Here is a 25,330-nt window from a genome sequence, read left to right on the forward strand (position 1 = left end):
ATACGGTGTGCTAAATGGAATGATGTGGGTCATAAGAAAGACAGTGGAGGCTGGTGCAGTGGTGGCTCATGCCTGTAATCCCAGCATTTTGGGAGGCTGAGGCAGGCAGATCACCTGAGGTCAGGACTTTGAAACCACCCTGACCAACATGACAAAAACCCATCTCTACTGAAAAATACAAAAATTAGCTGGGTGTGGTGGCAGGTGCCTGTAACCCCAGTTACTCTGGAGACTGAGACAGGAGAATCACTTGAACCTGGGAGGCAGAGGTTGCAGTGAGCCAAGATTGCACCACTGCACTCCAGCTGGGGCAAGAGAGTGAGACTCTGTCTCAAAAAAAAAAAAAAAAAAAAAAAAAATGGAGTTTTGATCTCAGACTGCAATGGACAGCATATTGCAAAGTGTAAGTTTAGATTTTGTCCCATGAAAGGTAGAAATAAGCAGTCTTCTTTTCTTTCTCTTTCTTGCCTTGCCCTCCTTTCTTCTCTCTCTCCCTCCCTTCCTTCATTACTTCTTTTCTCTCTCTCTCTCTTTCTCTCTTTCTCTCTTGCTCTCTCTTTCCCTCCCTCCCTCCCTTCCTTCCTTCCTTCCTTCCTGATGGAGTCTTGCTGTCTTGTCAGGCTGGAATGCAATGGTGCAATCTCAGTTCGCTGCAAGCTCTGCCTCCTGGGTTCAAGCAGTTCTCCTTCCTCAGCCTCCTGAGTAGCTGGGATTAAAGGCACGTGCTACCACGCCCAGCTAAATTTTGTATTTTTAGTAGTTACAGGGTTTCACCATGTTGGCCAGGATGGTCTCAATCACTGACCTTGTGATCTACCGGTATTGGCCTCCCATAGTGCTAGGATTACAGGCATGAGCCACCAGGCTCGGCCCTAGCAGTCTTTCTAAGGAGCTGAGTAACATAGCTGCATTTAATTTTTAGAAAAGTAATTCTGGCTGCTATGCAGTGGAACTGAGTATGGTCAGAGATATGCAGACTGCAATGAAAACAGACGTCATAATTGAGGCCAAAGATAATATCCCAGTAACGAAGTATTGGTAGTTGATTAGAAAAAACTTCAAAGAAAAAGGAATTTCATGTAATTAGTAGAATATAATTTAAGAATGCAGTGGAATTTAATTTAGAAACCATAGCTTTTCTCGATGTGATAACTGGAGGACTACCTTTGTGTATAGAGTGCCAGAAAGTAGCCTGATGATCAAAGGGTAGATTTAATGGCCACTAAAGAGATCCAGGTTCTAATTCCGGGAATCTGTGGAATTTGTGAAAGTACCTTATATGGTAATAGCAATTTTGCAGATGCTGTTAAATTAAGGATACTGAGGATATTTTCCTGGATTATCCATGTGGGCCCTAAATGTAATCACAAGCATTCTTATCAGAGGGAGGCAGAAAGAGATTTGAAGATAGAAGAAAAAGGCAATGTGAGAATTGAAGCAACTATGTTACACTGTTGTCTTTGTAGATGAAGAAGAAGGTGGGCACAAACCGAAGATGATAAGAAAGCAGCTCTAGACGGTAGATAAGTCAACAGAACAGATTTTCTCCTAGAGCCCCTTGCGGGTGGCCATATTTTTATCAGCAGAGTGACCACATAACGTGTTTTCATCCTCACATAAGGAGAAGTAGATATTTGGCTTTACACCATATATCTCTCTTGTCAATATTTATTCTAAGCCAAGGCAACTTTAATAGAATATGATATATTTTACTCCTAAAATTAAGGCATCAGGACTGCCAAATCTTTAAGAAGCTTAAACATTTAACAAGTTAAACAATACCCCCCTACCCCCCACCACGAATTTCTTGCTAGATTTTGACAAAATATACTAACAAATCAATTTAGGTTCTATTTTTCTCATAGCTAAAAGTAATCTACCCATTAGCATATAGGACAGATGATTTTTTTCCATCTTTCGATACTTCTCTATGTAAATAATAAAGCAACAACTCAGAAAAACATGATTAGTAAGAAATCATTCACTCATGAGAAATCATCTTGTGTTTTCTCCAAGTCAAAGGCATGGAGTAACTTCCAGTTGATCAGATTAAATTAAATCCCCTGTACCCTTTATACCCATTTCTCAAGCCAGTGGACAAGCATTTTGAATAGACTTCAAAATATACAAGCATACACACACACACACACACACACACACACACACACACACACATATCTATATATATACTTTTCAGCAGCTATTAGGCAACCAAACACTTCTTAAAGCCACTGCCTTTTCAAGAAGACACAACTTTCAGTAACAAATTTTGAGCCATAAACTGCTTCACAGTCTATACCTCCCTAATAGATAAAATATGTCTGTTTTCAGTAATAGTTCGTAGGTAGCTATATCTTAACATATGTATCCAAATATGTTTCTGCTCATAAAATATAGAAACAAGCAATCAAGGAGCATATAAAACCAATTTAATGGTCAATATGTATTGTAATAAATCTGATAAAATCTATAAAATAAATGAAAAAAGGATGATGCTGTAAAAAAGTATAAAACTCATGGTGGGTATTCATGATTTAGAAAATTTGCCTTTTTGGGTTTTTCTTCTTATTTTGTCATTTTGCTTTTCTTATTTATAACCAAGAACTAAAAGTCTGAATGATCTTCATTTATATGATTCTTCAATTAGTGACAAGTTAATCTGCATATTTACAAATGTATCAATCTATTTCTTTTCCTACATGTAAAAAATATATATACATTTAAATTATAATATATGTAATGTATTGGGCAAAAAGGCTTATAAACAATAGCTATATTTAGGATCTTTTTATGATCATTTATGGTCAATACTGTGGTCTTATATGAACATTATGGTAATTTTGAGACAAGCATTCAAGCAGGAATATTTTCTCACTTTTGTTCACTAATGTATTTCAAACACCTAGGTTGCAGGCCATGTAATACATATTTAATACATATTTAGCAAGTATTTATGGTATCCACAAAGATTATATCAATTTTGAAATGTTACTTATTAATATTACAATGATATGATTTAATTGCACTTATTTGGTAACCTTGGGCATGAGGATAATTTGTTTCATATAGAATTAATTCTTTTTTTTTTTTTTTTTTTTTTTGAGATGGAGTCTCACTCTATCAGCCAGGCTGGAGTACAGTGCTGTGTGATCTCGGCTCACTGCAACCTCCACCTCCCAGGTTCAAGTGATTCTTGTGCCTTAGCCTCTCTAGTAGCTTGGATTATAGGTGTGTGCCACCACACCTGGCTCAATTTTGTATTTTTAGTAGAGATGGGGGTTTTACCATGTTGGCCAGGCTGGTCTTGAACTCCTGACCTCAAGTGATCTACCTGCCTTGGCCTCCAAAAGTGCTGGGATTACAAGTGTGAGCAACTGCGCCTGACCTATGTATAATTCATTTCTATGAACTCAATTGTTATTAATGTTATTAATGGAAAACTTTCCATACCTTTGCTTTTTAGGCAAAAAGGCATATTTTATGTTCCTTTGCATCTACTTAAGAGCAAAGGACGTAGCTCATACTATAATGAGTTGCTTGCTGGTGCCAGCCACTGTGATAGGAAGTTTCCCAAATATTCACCTTAACAAATACAAAATATTTTATCAACATGTAAATGTTAACTAAAAATTAGACTATGTGAATTATCTCAGTGGACCAGAAAGAAAAATATAATTTAACATAAGACATTTTAAAAAATAACATAAAGCTCAAAAGTATCTAATAATTAAAATCATTTATAAAAGTTGAAAGATTTTCCTCTAAGGAATAAGGAATGCTGAATATCCATTTGATCATAAAGAATATGGTTTGAAAATTTTTGAAGGGAAGGAGGTCAGATGATTAAAAAGTGATTATTTTCAAATTAAATACAGGAAATAAAAATTCCTCTATAATTTACACAAATACATATTATTATTATTGAGAGCATTACATTAAAAATTTGCTAAAATCTGGACTTTTTTATTTTAAACCTCAAATGATACAGATCTTATTTTCAAATAGTTTGAAAAGTATGTGTTTATTAAAAATATATAATAGTAGTGATAATCATAAAAGATAAAATTTGTTGGGAAGTTATAGATGTAAGGTTTTATAAAATCCAGTTGATAACCATTGCTTTCTAATCCTTAACAGGAAATATTAACCCCTGTTCTTTAATTCTATATTACATATAACAACTTAAAAGATATAGTTTATTTTCTAAAGAAATATTTTACTGTTAGCATTTTATGTATGTGCCATATATTATTATTCAGTGAAATTTTAGCATACAAAAGAGGACTACTATAGCACTCATCTGACAAAATGAATAGAAACGTGCTTAAAGATTTGGAAATTGAAACTAAAATCTGTTTTCACTAGACAGTATTGTTATTTTCCACTTGGTGTGTCTTCATTATGACCAGTAGTTAGAAATAGTATAAGTTGCTTGCTTCCCCACCACTAGGGTATCAAAAACAAGTCATAGGCCAAGTCATGCTATTGTGCACACGTTTATTGCATCAGTGATACCTCTGTTCTCTATCTTTTCTTGGTCTCAGAAATTGATTGCATAGAAGTTTCACGTTAGGTCACTGTTGACAGTATTCCAATCTTTGGATTTAGCTTAACATCTTTCAGAGTCATAAGAATGGGAAATCTCTGAACAAAGGGAGAAAAAAGGATAATTAAAGTATCAAACCTACAGTGCCATACCTATGGCTGATGGCTATAGGGCTCACTACATCCTGGTCAAGAAGGAACTTAGAATGGCTGTAAAATATTTACTAAGTCTATATATCTTTAATAATAATGTCACTAATGACATCTAATTTGTAAATTAACATTTTGCTGTTTGCAAAAGGATTGGGTGTTGGTTGGATATAAAGATAACTGAAGTATTTGCAGTAACTACCTTTAGAATGTCGGCTTTCTAATAAGAATGCTAGCTTATTACACCCAGAGGAAGATTTTCTGCTAAAGAAAGATAATCCATTGCCTGTAGAGTGGCATGCAGACTAATATATGCACACACACACCTTCATATGCATATCTTTTACCATGAAAGTTCAAAATATTTTGAACTACATAGAAAATAACATTCAAATAGTCCTGAGTACAGCAATACAGAACCAAGGAGATATGATAATAAGACTAAGGGCACACATTTTTAAGCCTCATTCAGCTAATAAAAATTACAGAAATTTGTGTTATTGATACAAATTTGTACACCACTGAAAACATTTTTTAATTAAAATATACTTATTCTTTAGTAATCTATTCAGAATATGGTGTACTTGTTCTATATTTCTCTTTTTCTCTCTCTCTTTTTGGGTAGGGAGGAGACACGGTCTTATTATTTTGCCCAGGTTGGAGTGCAATGGTGTGATCACAGCTCATTGCAGCCTCAGACTCCTGGGTTCCAGTGTCCCTCAAGCCTCAGCCCCTCAGCCTCCTGAGTAGGCACACAGCAACATGAAAACCTTTTTTGTAGAGACTTGGGGTCTTCTTATGCTGCCAGACTGGTCTTGGACTCCTGGGCTCAAGTGATCCTTCCGCCTTGGCCTCCAAAGTGCTATGATTTCAGGCATGAGCCACCATGCCCCGCCTACTTGTTCTATTTTCCTAACACAATTTAGAATAACAATAAATAACCTTTAAAATAAAATAAACCTCTGCATCTCAGACCATCTCATATACTACTAGTGCTGTAGTTTTTGGTAATCTTCTTATGATGATGTTTATACTGAAAAGTGAAAAGAGAGAACTAATGGTTATAAAGCAAAGGTACAAATTTAGAAATACTGAGAAAAAAAGGATAGCAGCCAGAATAGAAGTTCAGGGTTAGGAGTGACAAAAGCTGAGGAAATAATGACAAAGAACGGAATATCATAATTTGAGGTTTTTAAAATATAAAATGTCTTAGGGGAAATGTGAGGAAGTTATGGTCATGTTTTTGGTGACTTCACTAGTGATGAAGAATGAAAACTCTGGATTGATAATTTTAAAATACTAATGAAACAATAAAATAATTGTGATCAATAAGCTATGATGAATATTTAGTGTTATGAGTATAGAAAAAGCTCTTCAAAAATTTTCTCCCTAAAATTTCCTATTATTTTTCCAGTTTTATAAATAAAAAGATAGGCTAAGTAAACTGCCTAATAGCATAAGAGCTCAAAACGAAAGTTGAATTGCAACTCAGGTGCTCTGAGCATTATAAAGGGCTATTGGTAGGATTGTGAGTTGAGAGAGGATTGATGATGTAATAAAATGAATAGAATATATGAAAATGCCTTATAGATTCCCTCTGGACTTGTACTGATGAGGCATGCAGTTTTTGAAAAATATTATTCCTAGCTTATAAATGACTGAGAGGTGAACAGTGTAGCTGTTGAGTATTTTAAAGAGGAAAAGGAATTATACACAGATATGCATGTATATACAAATATACAGTTTATGTGTATATAAATTGTGTGTGTGTGTGTGTGTGTATATATATATATATATATGATATATTAGGAAGGGTAACTGATCACTTCATTCCTGTTTACTACAGTTAGATGATCACAATATGATTTCATTTGTTTATATTAAAATTTATTTGAATAATTAATGGTTTGTAACAACAGATACATACAACACCATTGACCAACAGCAAAATGTTCCTTTGGGAAACATGCCTTAAAAGGCTGCTTTCTATATCAAAGTTGATTAGTTCAACCATTGTGGAAGACAGTGTGGTAATCCCTCATAGATGTAATGACAAAACTACTATTGAACCTAGCAATCCCATTCCTGGGTATATACTCAAATATAAATTGTTCTGTTATAAAGGCACATGTGCACATATGTTCACTGTGGTGGTATTCAGAATAGCCAAGACATGGAATCAACCTAAATGACCATGAATGATAGACTGGATAAAGAAAATGTGGTACACATACACTATGGTGTATGCAGCCATAATAAATAACTAAATTATGTCATTTGGAGGGACATGGATGGAGCTGGAGGCCATTTTCTTTAGCAAACTAACCCAGGAACCGAAAAACAAATACTACATGTTCTCATGTGTAAATGAGAGCTAAATGATGAGAACACATGGACACAAGGGAACAACACACATTGGGGCTCATCAGAGGGTGGAGGGTGGGGATAGAGAGTAGGGAGAGGATCACAAAAAGTAACTGATAGGTACTAGACTTAATACCTGATGATGGAATAGTCTGTACAAGAAACTGCCATAGTACAAGTTTACCTATGTAACAAACCTGCACATATATCCTTGAACTTAAAAGTTAAAAAAAAAAGGAAAAAAAAAAAGAAATGCCAAATATAAGATGACATGGATTTATTTTGTAACATCAAGAATTTTGGGAACAGACTTAGAATTGTGGATATAAGTTGAATCACAATTGGCTTCTCTGAAAATAAAAAAATTAAAAGCAAAACATAAAACTAATTTGGAATATATATTGGAAATAAGAAAGTTGTGTAAAACACTGTATTCAGTTACCTGAGTTGTACATTGATAAAAAATATTGACAGCAATTTAAAAAGGTAAAAGGAAAAATTCTTTCAGAATCATTTTTGTTTTAACATTTGAAGATAGTTGCTTAAAATTATCCCTTATTTTATAAGAAAATGATTAACATATGATTATAAAGTAACCACTGATTCCATCTTCTACATAATCACAGATTACTTTTATTGTTCATATTAGTACCTTCTCATTGTAAATATTACTTAGTAATACCTTCTCATTATAAATATTTATTGTTAACAGGATTAAGAAAATGTCTAGAAAACTATTTTTAAACTTCAAAAGTCAAAAATTAGCCTTAGACACTCCACTTTTTTTCTATACCTGAAAATTACCATTGACTTTATTCAATTGAAAGGCATTAAGACTAAGATTGCTTATGTGCTTTGTGAATTAAACATCAATCATTGTGACTCAATAAGACAAATTTCTCTCTGAACATTTTTAAACACACATTTGCCCATGCACTGAAAAACAAAACTAAATTGTAAACTACTTAACTGTGTTCACAGCTGAAACTTTACAACGTAATTTTATTAATCAGGAATTAACCAATCTCTGGGAACACTTTAGACATCTGGTCAGAATCCTTGGCACAATAAAGAGACTGTTCTTGTTAATACATGTATCTTTTAGAAACTATAAATAAGGCAATAAAAATATCATTTTAGAATTGAAAGAGTGAAAAATTGCGGAGTTAAAATTTATTGATTTAAAATTAAGACCAATTATGACCAATTAGTTAAGATACTTAATAGCCTCTATGTCATGGCATTTGGGACCAGAATCACCTACCACGGCATCTGACCAGGGCATTTTACCCATGTCTTCATTCACATTAAGTCAATATCATGAGTAGTTTAATGTGTGTAGAAAATATTTGTGGTACCTGTGGATAGAATCACAACAGAAGCCTTCATTCCTGAATTCATTAAAAAAAAAAAAAAGGAAAAGAAGAAATACTTATGCTTCTGATCTCCCAGATTATCCTGAGGAGAGTAGTAGTGATTGCATCAGTAATAACACAGTCTACAATGGAAAACACAGACTACAATGGAAAACACAGATTGGAGGGCTTGTTTTCATGAATTAATATGTTTTACAACAACAGATTTGCTTCTGGGAATTATTACGGAGGAATTATGGAATTCCAACTTGCTGATGATGAGAGGGATATTTGAAAATGTAGCTCACTTTTCTCACTTTTTTTCTAAGTATTCTTACATAGTTCTACTCCCTTTCCACCTGCTGCTTTCATGGTTAGCAAAACTACAACTGAGTATATCCCCCTTCTTACCATACTGGTTTCTACTGCAAAGCAGGTAACTTTTCAGGTGGCAACAAAATCATAATGGCTAGACATAAGACCAAAGAGTCCTCTTACCAAAGAACTATAACCTCCAGATATACAAGTCATTCAATATTTGTTAAGGTCCTGGGATATGAAGCCAGTTTACATTGTTGTTCCTAGAATTCCTCTTAGCAATTGCCAATAAATCATTATGTTTATGAAAGGTAAAATGTTAAGAAACACCACAATTTGATTACAGTATGTGTTTTTGGTGAAGATTGTTCCTTAATCTCATAGTGATCATTTTATTTTACCAGGTGATTAAATGAGCTATTGTAAGGAGATATTGAATATATTTAAAAATAATAAGCAAATACTATATTATTTATTTAGTATTTGTCTCTATTTTGCAATGAAAAAGGCTTGATTATTTTTCCCCTTTTGCAGGCACTATTTTTTTGATAAAGAAGATTACATTTATTTTTATATCTGTGGGTACATGGTAGCTGTATATATTTATTGTATGCATGAGATGTTTTGATACAGGCATGCAATGTGAAATAATCACATCATGGAGAATGAGGTCTTCATCACATCAAGGATTTATCCTTTATGTTACAACTAATCCAATTACACTCTTTTAGTTATTTCAGAATGTACAGTTGTTACTGACTATAGTCACCCTGTCTTGCTATCAAATAGTAGATGTTGCTCATTCTTCCAAATTTCTTTTGCATCCATTAACCATTCCCTCATCTCCCTAGGAGTCCACTACCCTTCCCAGCCTCTGGTAACTATACTACTTCTCTCTATGTCAATGAATTCAATTGCTTTGATTTATAGGTCTCACAACTAAGTGAGAACATGTAATATTTGATTTGTCTTCCTGTGCCTGGCTTAGTTCACTTAATATGATGATCCCCAGTTCCATCCATGTTGTTGCAAATGACAAGATCTCATTCTTCTTTATGGCTCAATAGTACTCCATTTTATATATGTACTGCATCTTTTTAGTCCATTCATCTTTTGATGGACATTTAGGTTGCTTCCAAATCTTGGCTATTGTGAACAGTGCTGTAGCAAACATGGGCATGAAGATATCTATTTGATATACTGATTTTCATTTTGGGGAGTTTATACCCAGCAGAGGGATTGCTGAATCATTTGATAGCTCTATTTTTAGTTTTTTGAGGAACGTCAAATTGTTCTCCATAGTGATTGTGCTAATTTACATTCACATCAACAGTATATATGGATTCCCTTTTCTCCACATCTTCACCAGCATTTGTTACTGCCTGTCTTTTGGATATAAGCTATTTTAACTGAGGTCAGATGGTTTCTCTTTGTAGTTTTGATGTGCATTTCTCTGATAATCAGTAATGTTAAGCACATTTTCATATACTTGTTTGCCATTTCTATGTCTTCTTTTGATAAATATCTATTGAAATTTTTTGCCTATTTATTGATCAGATTATTAGAGTTTTTGCTATACAATTGTTTGAGATCCTTATATATATTCTGGTTATTAGTCCCTTGTTAGATGGATAGTTTACAGATATTTTCCTCCCATTCTGTGGATTGTCTCTACCAAGTTGATTGTTTCCTTTGCTGTACAGAAGCTTTTTAACTTGATGTGATGCCATTTGTCTATTTTTGCTTTGGTTGCCTGTGCTTGTGAGTATTGCTAAATAAATATTTGCCTAGACCAGTGTCATAGAGACTTTCCCCCATTTTCTGTGATAGTTCCATAGTCTGAGGTCTTAGATTTAATTATCTAATCCATTTTGATTTGACTTTTGTGCATGGTGAGAGATAGGCATCCAGTTTCATTCTTCTGTGTATGGATATTCAGCTTTCCCAGCACCATTTGTTAAAGAAACTGTCTTTTCTCCAGTGCATATTCTTGGCACCTTTGTCAAAAATGAGTTCACTGTAGGTGTATCGATTTGGTTCTAGTTTCTCTATTCTGTTCCATTACTTTGTATCTGTTTTTATGCTAGCAACATACTGTTTTAATTACTATAGCTCTGTAGTTCAATTTGAAGTCAAGTAATGTAATTATTTCAGTTTTGTTACTTTTGCTTAGGATAGCTTTGGCTATCCTGGGTTTTTTGTGGTTCCATATAAATTAGGATTTTCTTTTTCTTTTTCTGTGAAGGATGTCATTGATATTTTGATAGGAATTTCATTGAATGTGTAGACTGCTTTGCATTTTGTTGCAGTTTTCTTAGGACCAAGAAGAATAAGGCATGTGGACACCAGAAAGTGAGTAAGGCAGAGTAGAATTTATTAAGCAACAGAAAATCTCTAAGCAGCGAGAGGGGACCCAAAGTGCGTTACCAGAAATGGGGCTGAGTGCATGGGTTTTGTATTATATTTTTTAATGTGGGAAAAAACAAAGTCTTCTGTAGGTTCTGCCTTAATGGGAGACAAAGTTCCTGCATGGGGGTGTTGTATCTGTGCATGTCTGGGGTTGACCATAGTGACTCCATCTTAGTTATTAACCATGAATGCCTAAGCAAACCCATGGGGTAGGGGGTCAAAACTACAATGCTAATGATATTACAGTTAGCTGTGGGTCATATTCAGGACATTTAGTTGATTTATTGTGCCTGTACCTAAGTCAGGACTGTCCCTTCCTAGCGAGCATCCTGGTATAAGAGGAAGTTCTTAAACACATTTTTACGTGTTAGCTACACCACACAGGTGGTGCAGGTATGTGCCTATGGGTGCTGTCTCTCTCCCAAGACTCTCCCTCTCTATGTGCCTAGCCACCATCTAACTGGATCCTTTCTGAATGATATGGACATTTTAACAATATTGATTCTTCCAGTCCTTGAAAATGGAATATTTTTTTCATTTTTTGATGCCCTTTTCAGTTTCCTTCCTCACTGTCTTATATTTTCATTATTTTGATCTTTCCTTTCTTTGGATAATTTCTAGGTATTTAATTTCATTTTTGGTTATTGTAAATGAAATTACGCTTTTTTTTTTATTTTATTGAGACAGAGTCTCACTCTGTCACTCAGGCTGGCCTGGACTGGACTGCAGTGGCACAATATCTGCTGACTGCTGCCTCCACCTCCCAGGTTCAATTCAAGTATTTCTCCTGCCTCAGCCTCCTGAGTAGCTGGGACTACAGGTGGCTGCCACCATGCCTAGCTAATTTTTTTTTTTTTTGGTTTTCTATTTTTAATAAAGACAGGGTTTCACCATGTTGGCCAAACTGGTTGAACTCCTGACTTCAGGTGATCCACCTGCCTCAGCCACCCAATGTGCTTTTATTATAGGTGTGATTATAGGTGTGAGCCACCATGCCCAGCTTATGTTTTTTATTTGTTTTTCATATTGTTCACTGTAGGCATATAAAAATACTACTGATTTTTGTAGGTACTGATTTTTGGTTCTCATGAAGGTGTTTTTTTCAGTGTATATAGTTGCTAATTTTGGTGTCCTTGCCAGGGGTTGGGGAACAATTGGTGAAGCTTTCTATTCCACCATCTTGCTCTGCCTCAAGTTCCTAATTTTCTTTGAGGTCATTATACTGGAAATGAGTTTGGTACTTGTGGTTCAAAACTTACAAGCACACTAATTTACATGCATCTTGAGATTGCAAATATGCCGTAACTGCATCCTTCCATCAAACTAGTACTTTTTATTGCTCTGCCAACATCAAGCTCAGTGAGGATGAGTATTATACGTACCTAATCTGCCAATAATCTGTATAATCAGCATAGTTCTCTTTATTGTTTGTGTGTACAGTTCAAGTTGAATGGTTATATAAATATAGTTTAATATTTGAGCTTCCTCTGTTGCCATCTCTACTGTGAAGTTAAGGATAATGACACTTTTGTTGGTGTGGCATCATATTGGTGTCAAGTAAACAATCTAGCAACTTTCTCATATACAAAGAAAAGGTAAATATGGGGATTTATGTATTAAAATTATTTGCCATACATGCTTTGAATATTGCCTTTAAAAATTACCATGTTTTTTTCATGCTATACTTGAGACAATATATTTTGAAATGTATTAACTTACTAGATGTTTTTAATTGCTTTTTGACCTGCATTTAGGAATACTGAAAACTGAGTCAGGAGACTTGAGGTCTAATTCCAGTTTTTCCATCAAATAGTTACTGTTACTTGGGCAACTGACCAACAAGTGTTCAGGTTATTCATTATAAAATGAAATAGATTGGTAGGATCAGTGTTTCGATCTGGGTTTTCAGATGCTTGCTGAGGCAGTTTAATGTTGTCTTTAGGTGCTAGTGAGTAGGGAAAGTGGCTAAGACAGCTAAATGGACAAGGCTGTAAACTTTTTTCCTATTTCAGTCAAAGCAGCTCTGTTTAATACTGCTGAATTTATTTATGTACCCTAGGGAAATGTGTTTGTATAAGGGTTTTTAATTTGAAATTAACAAACAAACTTTGAGGTGAAAATCACTGGACCAAAGGATATAATACTTCAGACATCTTTGAGCAATTAAGGGTGTGAAATTCTACGGGCGTTCTAATGTGCCAGAAAACGGAATATGATAAACTCTAAATTATATTTCATTGACATGGTTTGGAAAATATCTTCTGGAGATAAAAGTGATTTTTAGTCCAGGGCGTGCTTGCACTATTGCTGTCATTTGGCTTTCACACCAAAAAGTGTAATGAACCCCAAAACTATCTATTGCAGAATTACATTCATATACTGGCATCTTTATGTTATAATCTCATAGAAGATTATATGTTATATGTACTATATTCTTATTTGTGTACTAGGGTAAAAGCTTTGGGTAATAGACTGTATCTCCAATTGTTAAATTGAGTCAATATGGAAAGTAACATTCAAAACGTAAGAAATGTGTGTATAAGCAGTGCACATCAATGGCAGATGAGATATTTTTCCTATGGTTTATTACTGGCAGTCTAAGCTTCTTTATTCTTGTTTTAAACTCTATTTTTTAAAACCACCATCAAAGATAAAGGAATGCTTTAAAAAGGATCACAAATGGTTTATGAAGGTAAGGCATGCCATAAGAGAACGAAATTATAAGTAATGATTACTAATAAAAACATAGAGTGAAAATCATATAGTAGACAAACAGCTAAAGTTATTTTGATAGTGGGTTTACTAGATATAGGAAATAAAAATAGTGGAAATTTATACTTAATGCTTGTTTTCTCATTTGGAATATTAGGCTCTAAAATGTCAATTTGCTTTTTGTTACTAATGAAAAATATAATCACATGAAAACAGTGACCTAAGTTTCTTAGAGGTTTATGTTTCCTTTAGAAAATGGCTTCAAAATCCAGTAGAGCTTGATTCATGCTCTATATTATCCTCATCTACCATGTGACTTTTCATATTTTTCATGTATTTGTGTTACATTTTCCCAAGTAAAAGAAATTGCATTTTTCTACAAGGGTTTTACCTTGAAAGTATCACTCAGTGCAACATGTGTTTTCTTTGCCTTATTTCAAAATATGTTAAATCAAATTCATCATTTGTAACTTTTTACAGAAATTGTTTCTAAATATTCCATTAACTTCCTGTCAGAGTAATATATATTATTTCACTTTAGATTTAAAGCACCAAGATAAATCATTGCTCCAGCTGAAAGAAATCATATTAACATGGTTTATTTTATGAATAAAGATTACTGTTTTTATGTATAATCTTGCATATCAGCATTCAGTATTTGGAAACCTCTGTGTCTAAAGCTAATTCTGTAAGTATTTATGGATTAAAATGAAGCCATAAAGTGACATTTAAATAAAACAGATAAGTCAATAGGCGGAGCCCTTTATTTTTACAAGTATTAATTTCACTACAAATTTTACTGGAAAAGTTTTGTTATTAAAACAAGAAAGAAATATTTGTCCTTTCAAGAATTATGTAAATAATAGAAAGCAACTATAATTTGAAATTTCTGTTTTTTCCATATATATCTAAATTTTCAGGAATCAAATAGAAAGTTTCACAAAGCACATATGTTAGTAAGAAAAATATTGTGGCTAAGACTGAATAAAATACAATAATTTTAATATTTAAATACTTTCGACGTGGAACCAGTCCAATTTTTCTTTCAATGGGGATTTTAAATGTTCATTTTTAGAACTGCTTTTGGTTGATGGTAATGAAATATTTAAATGAATTCTTTTAAAAATGTCCTTTTTCTTGTTAGGCAAATAAGATTATTAAATATCTAAAAATCATAAATAAAATACTCTCCATGACTATTAGTACCAACATATATCATTATAGATGTTCTAACACCTATTCTTTCAGTCAAACATTAGACACTATTCCAGATGTTATTCTGCTGATAATTGTTGAACAAAGTAGAGAAAGTTTCTGCCCTCTTAGAATTTATACTTTAGAAATTATAGCAATACACAGTATTATAACTAAGAGAGTTTGAAGTAAAATAAGCACTAAGCAGAACACAGCTTATATGTGCATAAGGAACAAATGTGCTTTAAATGTATCGTAAAATCTAAAACAGTAAGTGTGAGAAGGTATACTGAGGGAAATTATTAAAGCTTCAGGTACTACGTGGCACTTGTTTTGACTTTTAGAGATGGATAAAATTGGGAAAGTATGGTCAGGAGTTGGTGGAAGTAGACAAAGGCATTGCAGGTGGAAGAAAGTAAAAGAAACAAAAATTACAGAGACTAAGAAGTAGCTTAGCCTTTGGGAGGCCGAGGCGGGTGGATCACGAGGTCAAGAGATCGAGACCGTCCTGGTCAACATGGTGAAACCCCGTCTCTACTAATACAAAAAATTAGCTGGGCACGGTGGCGCGTGCCTGTAATCCCAGCTACTCAGGAGGCTGAGGCAGGAGAATTGCCTGAACCCAGGAGGCGGAGATTGCGGTGAGCCGAGATCGCGCCATTGCGCTCCAGCCTGGGTATCAAGAGCGAAACTCCGTCTCAAAAAAAAAAAAAAAAAAAAAAAAAAAAAAAAAAAAAAAAAAAAAGAAGTAGCTTAGCTTACCTGAACAAGTCACAGTACACCAGAACATTTTAGTTAAAATTTATGGTTATCTTACTATGTTAGATATTGTAGTATGTCCTATACTCAGTGTTGTAATTTTCACACCCTCATTGAGCAGGTAGCACTATTTCTGATGTGCCTTGAGATTAAGTAACATGCTTAAAATTATATAACTCATAATTCTTTTTTTTATTGCATTTTAGGTTTTGAGGTACATGTGAAGAACATGCAAGATTGTTGCATAGGTACACACATGGCAGAGTGATTTGCTGCCTTACTCCCCGTCACCTATATCTGGCATTTCTCCCCGTGCTATCCCTCCCCAACTCCCCACCCCCCACTGTCCCTCCCCTATTTCCCCCCTACAGACCCCAGTGTGTGATGCTCCCCTCCCTGTGTCCATGTGTTCTCATTGTTCAACACTCACCTATGAGTGAGAACATAACTCATAATTCTTAGAGCCTAAATTTAAATCCAGGTCATCTGTCAACAAATTCCCAAAATCTTAAACATTGCAGTAGGTTCTCAGGTTTTGTTTTTGTAAAAATGTGTTTGTTCTGTTTTCATAATTGAAACATATTTTTACTGGGTATAGAAGTCTAGATTGGCAGTTATTTTCTTTTACTCTATTATGATGTTGGCCCACTGGGTTCTTGCTTCTGATATTGGGAAGTAAGTGATGATCTTTGATCTTTGTGTCTCTTTGAAGATAATTTGTCTTTGTTCATAGGCTGCCTGTGTAATTTACTACTTGTCTTTCTTCAGAAGTTTTAATCTAAATAAAGTTTTATATGTATGTTTCCAGCATAGGTCTTGAGAGCTTTCTAAATCTTTGGATACTCTCTTTTTTTCATCTTTTGATAATTATCAGGCAGCAATTTTCAAATATTGTTCTTGCCCAATTTCTCTACCTTCTTTTTTTTTTTTTTTTTTTTTTCTTTTTGTTTAAAGGAAAGAAAGAGAAAGAGGGAGAGAGAACAGGAGTCTTGCTCGATTGCCCAGGCTGGAATGCAATCTAAAAATAGGTATTAAAAACCTCTTTTTTGCCAATAATTTTGCTTAACACCAGAAACAGGAAGGAATAAGAGAAGAAAATAACAAACAAACAGCCAACCAATATTTCATTTAAGTCTGTGAAATGCTATGCAAATGCTGAAGAATGATTTACTTCCAATTATGTGGTCACTTTCAAAATAGGTATAATGTGATACTGAGGAAAATGTATGTTCTGTGGACCTGGGGTGAAGAATTCTGTAAATATTCACTGAGTTTACTTGTTCCAGGTCTGAGTTCTAATCATAGATGTCCCTGTTAATTTTCTATCTCGTTGATCCGTCGAATATTAACAATATGGTGTCAAAGTCTCCCGCTATTATTGTGCAGGAGTCCAAGTCTCTTTATAAGTCATTTAAAACTTGTCTTATGTATCTGGGTGCTCCTATATTGGGTGAATATATATTTATGATCATTGACTCCTGTTGTTGCACTGATCCTTTCACCATTATGTAATGTCCTTCTTTGTTTCTTTTAGTCTTTGTTACTGTTAAAGTCTTTTTTGTCAGAGACGAAAGTTACAACTCCTGTTTTTTTTTGGTTTTTTTTGCTCTCCATTTGATTGGTACGTCTTCCACCTACCCTTTGTTTTGAGTCTTTGTGTGTCCTTGCTTATGAGATGGATCTGGATACAGCATACCGATGGGTTTTGACTTTTTATTCATTTTGTCTGTGTCTTTGATAGGGGCATTTAATCCATTTAAATTTGGGATTAATCTTGATATTTGTGAGTTTAATATTGTCATTTAATGCTAGCTGGCTATTTTGCCCATTAGTTGATGTAGATTCTTCATTATGGAGATACTCTTTACCTTTTGGTAAGTTTTTGGGATGACTGGTTGTTCCTTTCTGTGTGTAGTGCTTCTTTCAGAAGCTCTTGTAAAGCAGGCCTGGTGGTGATGAAATCTCTGAGTGCTTGCTTGTTTGCGAAAAATTTTATTTTTCCCTCATTTATGAAGCTGAGTTTGGCTGGATATGAGATTCTGGGTTGAAAATTCTTTTCTTTGAGGATATCGAATATTGACCCCCACTCTCTTCTAGTTCGTAGGGTTTCTGCTGAGAGATCTGCTGTGAGTCTGATAGGCTTCCCTTTATGGGTAACCTGACCTTTCTTTCTAGCTGCCCTTAGAATTTTCTCCTTTATTTCAACCCTGGTGAATCTAACGATTATGTGTCTTGGAGTTGCTCTACTTGAGGAATACTCTGTGGTGTTCTCTGTATTACCTGGAGTTGAGTATTGCCCTGCCTTACTAGGTTAGGAAAGTTTTCCTGAATAATATCCTGAAGAATATTTTCCAACTTGGATTCATTCTCTTCATGACATTCAGGTACACCTATCAAATGTAAATTAGGTCTTTTCACATAGTCCCATATTTCTTGGAGACTTTGCTCATTCCTTTTTACTCTTTCTTCTCTAATTTTGTCTTCTCATTTCATTTCATTAAGTTGGTCTTCAACCTCTGATATCCTTTCTTCTGCTTGATCAATTCAACTGTTAAAACCTGCGCATACTTCGTGGAGTTCTCGTATTATATTCTTCAGTTCCATTAATTCACTTATATTCCCCTCTAAATTGTCTATTCTCGTTAGGATTTTGTCAAACATTTTTTCAAGGTTCTTAGTTTCTTTACATTGGGCTAGGACATGTTCTTTTAACTCACAGAAGTTTCTTATTATCCACTCTCTGAAGCCTAATTCTGTTATTGGAATGCACTCATTCTGTTGATGAGGAACTGTGATCCCCTGTAGTGGGTGAGGCATTCTGATTTTGGGTATTCTCAGCCTTTTTACACTGATTTCTGCCCATCATTGTGAATTTATCCACCTCTTGACATTGTAATTACCAACTTTCAAATCAGGTCTCTGAGTGGATGTCCAACTTGTTGATTCCCAGCACCGGAATCTGAGCAACCCACTGCACCAGCTAAAACAGCAGCGTTAAGATTGATGGTGCTTTTCTGCCCGGGAATCTCCAGTCTGGCTTCCTTCTTAAGTCCCTTTTTCAATCAACTGAATAGGCAACTCTGCCTTCCCAGAGCTCCAAACATTGACCAAATGGGGACCCAGTCCCGTTTACTCTGCACCAAGAACCACCACACCGGCCACAAGAGTTGAGCTGGCGACCCATGGGGCACCTCCACTGGGAATCTCCTGGTCTGTGAGCAACAAATATTCGTCTGAAAGTATGGCGTCCTCTTGTTCTCGGTGCTTTGACTGGGAGCTACAATCCTGAGCTGCTAGTAATCGGCCATCTTGGATCTCTCTCCTACCTTCTTTTGTGATACTCCAACTAAGTAAATATTGGCTATTTTCATTAGTTCCTATATTTCTTTTGTTTTCTTTTATGACTCATATCCTTTATATAAACATTCCTATCTATATATTTTTTACTAGCAAGTTTATTAATCCTCTTTAATATATCTATTAATATAATGTACTGTTATTAAATTTCAGGTTATAATTTTCAAAATCAGAGTTTTTCTTTGTCTCTTTTATAGATTTCAGTTTTCTAGTGGAATTCCTTGTATTTTGTATTTTTATGTGGATTAATCATAGGTATTTTAAAATCTCTATCCAATAATCATAATATCTCAATAGTCTATTTCTACTGTAAGTTTATCTCTTGACATTGGTTATCAGTATTTAAGAAACTATTTTTATTGAATGGCAATTTGTTTCAAACATTGGAAAGCTCCATCTAATGTTACCATCTTCCAAAGAGGATTTATTATTTTTTATTCTGGCAGACAGAATAGGAATAGATGATCACATTTTAGTCAAGTGTGGTTTTCACATGGTTTAAGCTGGGGTTTTTTTGCTGGTTTGTTCTTCAAGACATGTCCCTCTGTTGTGTTCATTGAAAGCTAGAAGTGTTTAGCAAGACTACTAGATATTTCAGGCCCTAAATTTTTACCTTTCTTACACTACTAGATTGCTAATGCTTTTTTGTAATTTCATACTATAAATGCAAGGTTAAGAGGAAAAATGCAAGGTTAAGAGGGAACAAATGCCTCTAACAAATAGGGCTTAACAAATTTTGGGCTCATTCCTCTGTTCTTCTCTTTAAGGACCTATATCCTTGACCAAGCTGAATGCTAGTATTTTCTTTTCATTCAAAGAAGTTGCTGCAAACTCCAGCTACTTCTTTCTGCTTACCTAGATGCAACTATTTATCTGATTGCAAATGGGCAAATGTCCTGGTTTGAAAAGCAGAGCCCACCGTAGTCTTAACTTAGCTTGCTTCCCGTCTCTTTAACTTTAGAAAATCTAGTCAACTTCAGTTGTTCTTGTAACAATTCAATGATTAATATATTTTATTCAGTTTCTACATTTGTTTTTGGTAAACTGATGTTTGGCAGGGTTTTTAAAAATTTATTGTTTTTTAGATAGTTTTTGTTAATATAAGTACATCCCATTTAGTGTTCATTTCCTAAAAGAAAATTTTTAGAATGTGTATTGAATTTTATAAAATATTTTTCTGCTCTGAAATGATAAAACCATTTTTCCTTCTCTAAAACATTTTCTTGTGTTGAGGCATATTTCCATTTCTGGCATATTTCCAGCTCAAATTATATAATGTATTTTAAATACATTATTGATTATCTAAATTTATGTTTTTTAGAAAAAACTTCTTGATCCTAAGAAGATTGGCTAAATTTCTATTCATTGTTATATGCTCACCAGATTTCAGTAGCTAGGTTTTGGTAGTTTCAAAAAATAAGTTGAGTAATTTTTCCTGTTTTTCTTTTCTCATCATCTATATGGCATAAGAGAGGAAATAAAGACTTGGGAGTAATTTTGTTTGAGTCTGTGTGAGCAAATCTTCCTCCTTTGGTGGACTTTTAAATGTCCATTGGCTTAGTATGATTTTTTGTTTCCTCTTGAATAAATTTTCCTCTTTTATATTTTCTTACGTATATCCACTTCACCTAAGTCTTTGTTCATAAATGACGTATTGCTAGAGTCTCTTGCTCTTCCTCCTCCTTTGTTTCTTCCTAGTCTGGTTATCTCTTATTATATGGCTTAAATGTTTATAAAAATAAGTAATGTATATATGAATAGTTTTGATCCAATCATAGTTCTTCTGCCAATTATTCCTTGACATTGTGAGATCTAGACTGTTTTGCCTAGAGGTAATGATTGCTACTAATTAGGGATAATTATTTGTCACTAGGCTAAGAATATTGTAGTTATTACTGCCTGCAAAGCTTAAGTTCATTTATGAAATAGAATTGTTAGTACTTTACGTATGAAGGCACCTGAAGCTTGGAGAACTTGAGTAGGTTACTTGGAGAAATTAAGTAGTTTAGTGGATATCACAGGCAAAATTATAAGATGATCCTGGAGATTCCCATGTCCTGTTGTATATGCCCTGTAAAATCTCCTCCACTTGTGTGTGAGTGAAACTGTAAATATGATATTTCTTCCATGATTACATTATATGCAGAAAGAGATTTTACAATGTAATTAAAGCCCCCAATAAGTGACTTTTATTTAATCAAACCTGGTTGTCCTAGATGGGGCTGCCCTAGTTAGATGGGCCCTTAACAACACTAGAATTAGCAGCAGAGGTTCTTCTCTTGTCCTTAAAAAGAAAACAAACTGGCATGCTGTGAGAGGAGGCAGCCCTGTGTCAAGAGCCTGTGAGTACCTTCTAAATGCTGAGAGTAGTCCTTAACTGGTAGCTACCAAGAACAGGAGACCCAAGTCCTACAAGCAGAATGAAATGAATTCTGCTGCAATCATTGAACTTGGAGAGAACTCTGCTTCCCAGATGAGATCACATCCCAGTCAATACATTGATTTCAGCATGGTGAGACCCCAAGCAAAGGATTTAGGTAACTCACGCTTGCACACTAACTTATTGAAACTGTGAGACCGTACATTTATGTTGTTTTAAGACATTAAATTTGTAGTAATTTGTTAGGCAGTAAGAGAAAACTAATATACTAGATGTCTAGAGATTTAATAAGCAGCAGAGATAGTGTTCAAACATAAATCTCTAACTTCAAAATCCATCTTCACAATCATGCTGTCTATCTTACTTTAATATATTTGTTACTGATAAAAATTCAAAATATCTGTCTGTTGATCTGAAAAAGTGAACTACCATAGAGTTTATGCAATTACAACTGTCAAACTTGACAGCTTTGTCTTTATTTTTGTTCTCACTGGCTGCAGAGTTCAAAATACTAGACTTGTCTTTTTATAGTCTTCTGTCTTTTCTGTCTCATGCATAGTTTCAAACTACAAAACTGTTTTATGTAAATTTGGTAGGAAGAGTAATGTCTAATTTGTAGTGAGAGGTAAAAAAATTATAAGGATCTAAATTAATAAATCATGCAAACCTTTACTCCTTTTGGTAAATACATTTTAATGATATTGTCCTCTTCCATCAAAACTGGCTCAAAATGTGCTTTCAAAAATAGTATTTTACTTTAATATGTGGTTACTGTCCTGAACAGTGCAAATTTAAATAACAGTTATTTAAAATTACTGGAATTAATTATTCAGTGTTGAATGAGAAACTGTTTTGCGGTAAGAATGTCTAAATTCAGGAAAATGCTTTTGAATCAAATAAGTCACTGATGAATAAAAAATCTTGAACTCTGGGTTATTTTCAGTTGCTACTCTTTCTCTCTTCATATTTACATTTTTTAATATTTAATTTTAAAATTCTATTTTCTTTATCCTTTCATGTTTTTTCTTGGTACATATTTCATCTTATCTGGAGGTTACCGCGCCTGATACTTTAATAATAATGATACCCTGAAATTGATAATGTTCTACTAATTATCAAATTACTAAGAATACTAATAATTATTAGCTTTTAACAAATATATAGATTTAATTAAAAAAAATTGATTTACTTTTTGACTCACTAAATTTGTTTCCAAGTATTATTGAGGCATCAAAATAAAAACCAGCAGTGTGCTTATACTTTTGTCTCTACAGAAATAATGTATACCCTTTAATGTGTGAAATTTCAGAACATAACTAATGGGCATGTTCCAGAGATTTTATGCATATGCCATTTATGCTACTCAGTGGGATGATTTTCTCCCATTCACCACAGCTGATGTTGTCTTCACTATTGTGGAATTGCTTTCGTTTTAAATAGCATATTCATTAAACAAAATATAATCATTATATTAAATGTTTATGTATGTCCTCTTTTAATATTTACAAAAAAGAAAAAAATAAGCCAAATGCAATCAACGAAAACTGTAAATGTTACCATACTCATGGAAGAAGTTAACAATGTAGGGAGCACAGTACATGAAAAAAATGCTGCTACAATCCAGCAATCCTTGAGTGCTATTAGAGAATATTCTGAGGGGAGAATTAGTACGTGTATCAGGAAAAAAGCGCAATGTTGGTAAGATGGGGTGCATTCCTGTGCTTTTCACTAGTTATTAAACATGGAAAAACAATGGGCCCTGTTCAACCAAAACATAGTACTGAGTAAAACTTCTTATACATTTAAACTGTTGTAACCTAAATGCACATACACAGGGCATGCATTTATTTTTCTTCTGCTTATTATGTTTCACTGTAATGTTTGTTAAAAAATGGCTGTACAAATGTAGCAAAATGATAAAGAATCATTTTGAATTTTGTTTTGGGTACTAACTTCAGCCTTTACATTATTGGTCATATCATATTTGTTCTCTTTTTGCTTATTTAATCAACATCAATTAAACATACACAGGGTGTTAGATCTGTACAGAATGCTGAGATGTATTAAACTAAGATGTGTTCTGTAATCTCAGGGCTCCTACTCCTCACATTGTGCTTGTAAGTATAGAGACTTCTTAACTCTATTCAAAAATGGAGAAACTGGGTTGGCATTATCTAATGCACCTCTGCCAAATAGAAATTAAATGAGATCCATTTTTTTTATTTAACTATTCTAGTAGTCACTACAAAAAAAGTTAAGGACATAAATGAAATTAATAAGAATTAATATATTTTGTTTATGTCAAAACGATTTCTATTTCAACCAAATGTAAGTAATAAAAAAATTTTAGTGAGATACTTAGCATTCCTTTTTTAATACTAAATTTTCAAAATTCAATGTGTATTTTATAGCACATCTCAATTGGTATTAGCCATGTTTCAATGCTTTATAGCCATACTTGGCTACTGTATTGAAAAGTGCAGATTTAAATAACAGTTAACGTTGATTTTAGCATTTTTATAATGCTTTATCTAGATTTTCTGCAGACAAAAGCCCAAATTTTAATTTTTGACAAGAGCTCTATTCTAAAAAATATTTTTTATAGAAAGTATTTTCCCAGAGTAATTTAAAATTTTTGTTTGTTTGTTTGCCCAATACTAGGAAAGCAAAATTTTACCTCTAGTATTGTCATAGGGCCACTCTCTCCTTCAGAAAAACACCATGAAAAGTTTTATGATTTTAATTGACCAAAAGTTGTGATATTTATTTTAAATATTTATTTGTAACAACAAATCTGTCAAAAGTTTCTTTATTTATAGTTATGTTTTTAACTTGTGAGCTAGTTGCTGAGTTACTTAATTAGTTATTTAGTTATACTCTGTCATCAACCATTTACTAATATGCTATTTTTATTTTAAAACATTTAATAAGGGTGATAATTCTACACTGTGAGCATAATACATAAATCTTCAATACCTTCTGTAGAATTTATTGACTTAAAAATTTCATTGAATTAGATACTAAAGAATACTGTTCATACAGTTTTTTAAATGTGGTAAAAGTCATTTTGGGGGAGTACTGACGTTCTATAAAACTAAAAAAGGTATAAATTGACAGAGAGATCAAAAGAGCTAGGAGTAACCTCTACATTATATAGGCTTAATTGTAAGAAATAGCCTAAAAATATATAATTTCATATTCCCTTAGAGCTTCCAGTGTGTGTGCCTATCTGGCTGGGAACAAAATTTTTGTGAACAAGAATCCAATGAGTGTGAAATGAATCCTTGCAAGAACAATTCCACCTGTATTGACCTTTACAAAAGCTGTCGGTGAGTAAAATATTTTTAGTTATCTTCATGAAATTACTTGGAGTGCTCAGTGTCCTTGGAATACATCCAGACATTATTTTCATTTTAGATACATTTAATTAAAATAACCACCCAGAAATGAAGAGTCATTCACTGACAAGATAGTGTCACAATCATTTTAAATACTGAAGACCAGATGTCAAGACAACAAAATATAAAGCAGTTTTAACTTGAAAATGCAATGTTCAGATATGGTGAAAGATACAAATGCATTTACTTCTTCAAAACATGCTTTTTCCATCTTAACATTGTTTTATACCTTTCCATACAGTATGAGAACTAACACTATGACAAAAAAGGAGGGAGTTCACTAAATTAAAACTTCCAATTTATTACTTAGTGATTATTATGGTTTGGATTATTTTAGTATAATTTTAAAAATATTTTACAGTATATATTATCCACATATTCCATAATTC

The 25,330-nt window shown here is 33.7% G+C and overlaps 1 protein-coding gene across 1 annotated transcript in view; it reads left to right on the forward strand.

Moving 5' to 3' along the window:
* Window positions 1–25,330, forward strand: part of EYS (eyes shut homolog) — a 2,025,572-nt gene that overhangs the window by 727,271 nt on the left and 1,272,971 nt on the right. The window contains 1 exon segment of the mRNA XM_021676159.2: window positions 24,751–24,872. Coding sequence (XP_021531834.2) covers window positions 24,751–24,872 — 122 coding nt within the window.

The sequence above is a fragment of the Aotus nancymaae genome, unplaced genomic scaffold (assembly GCF_030222135.1).
Source record: "Aotus nancymaae isolate 86718 unplaced genomic scaffold, 86718_ANA_hifiasm-v0.15.2.pri h1tg000040l, whole genome shotgun sequence".
Classification (NCBI taxonomy): domain Eukaryota; kingdom Metazoa; phylum Chordata; class Mammalia; order Primates; family Aotidae; genus Aotus; species Aotus nancymaae.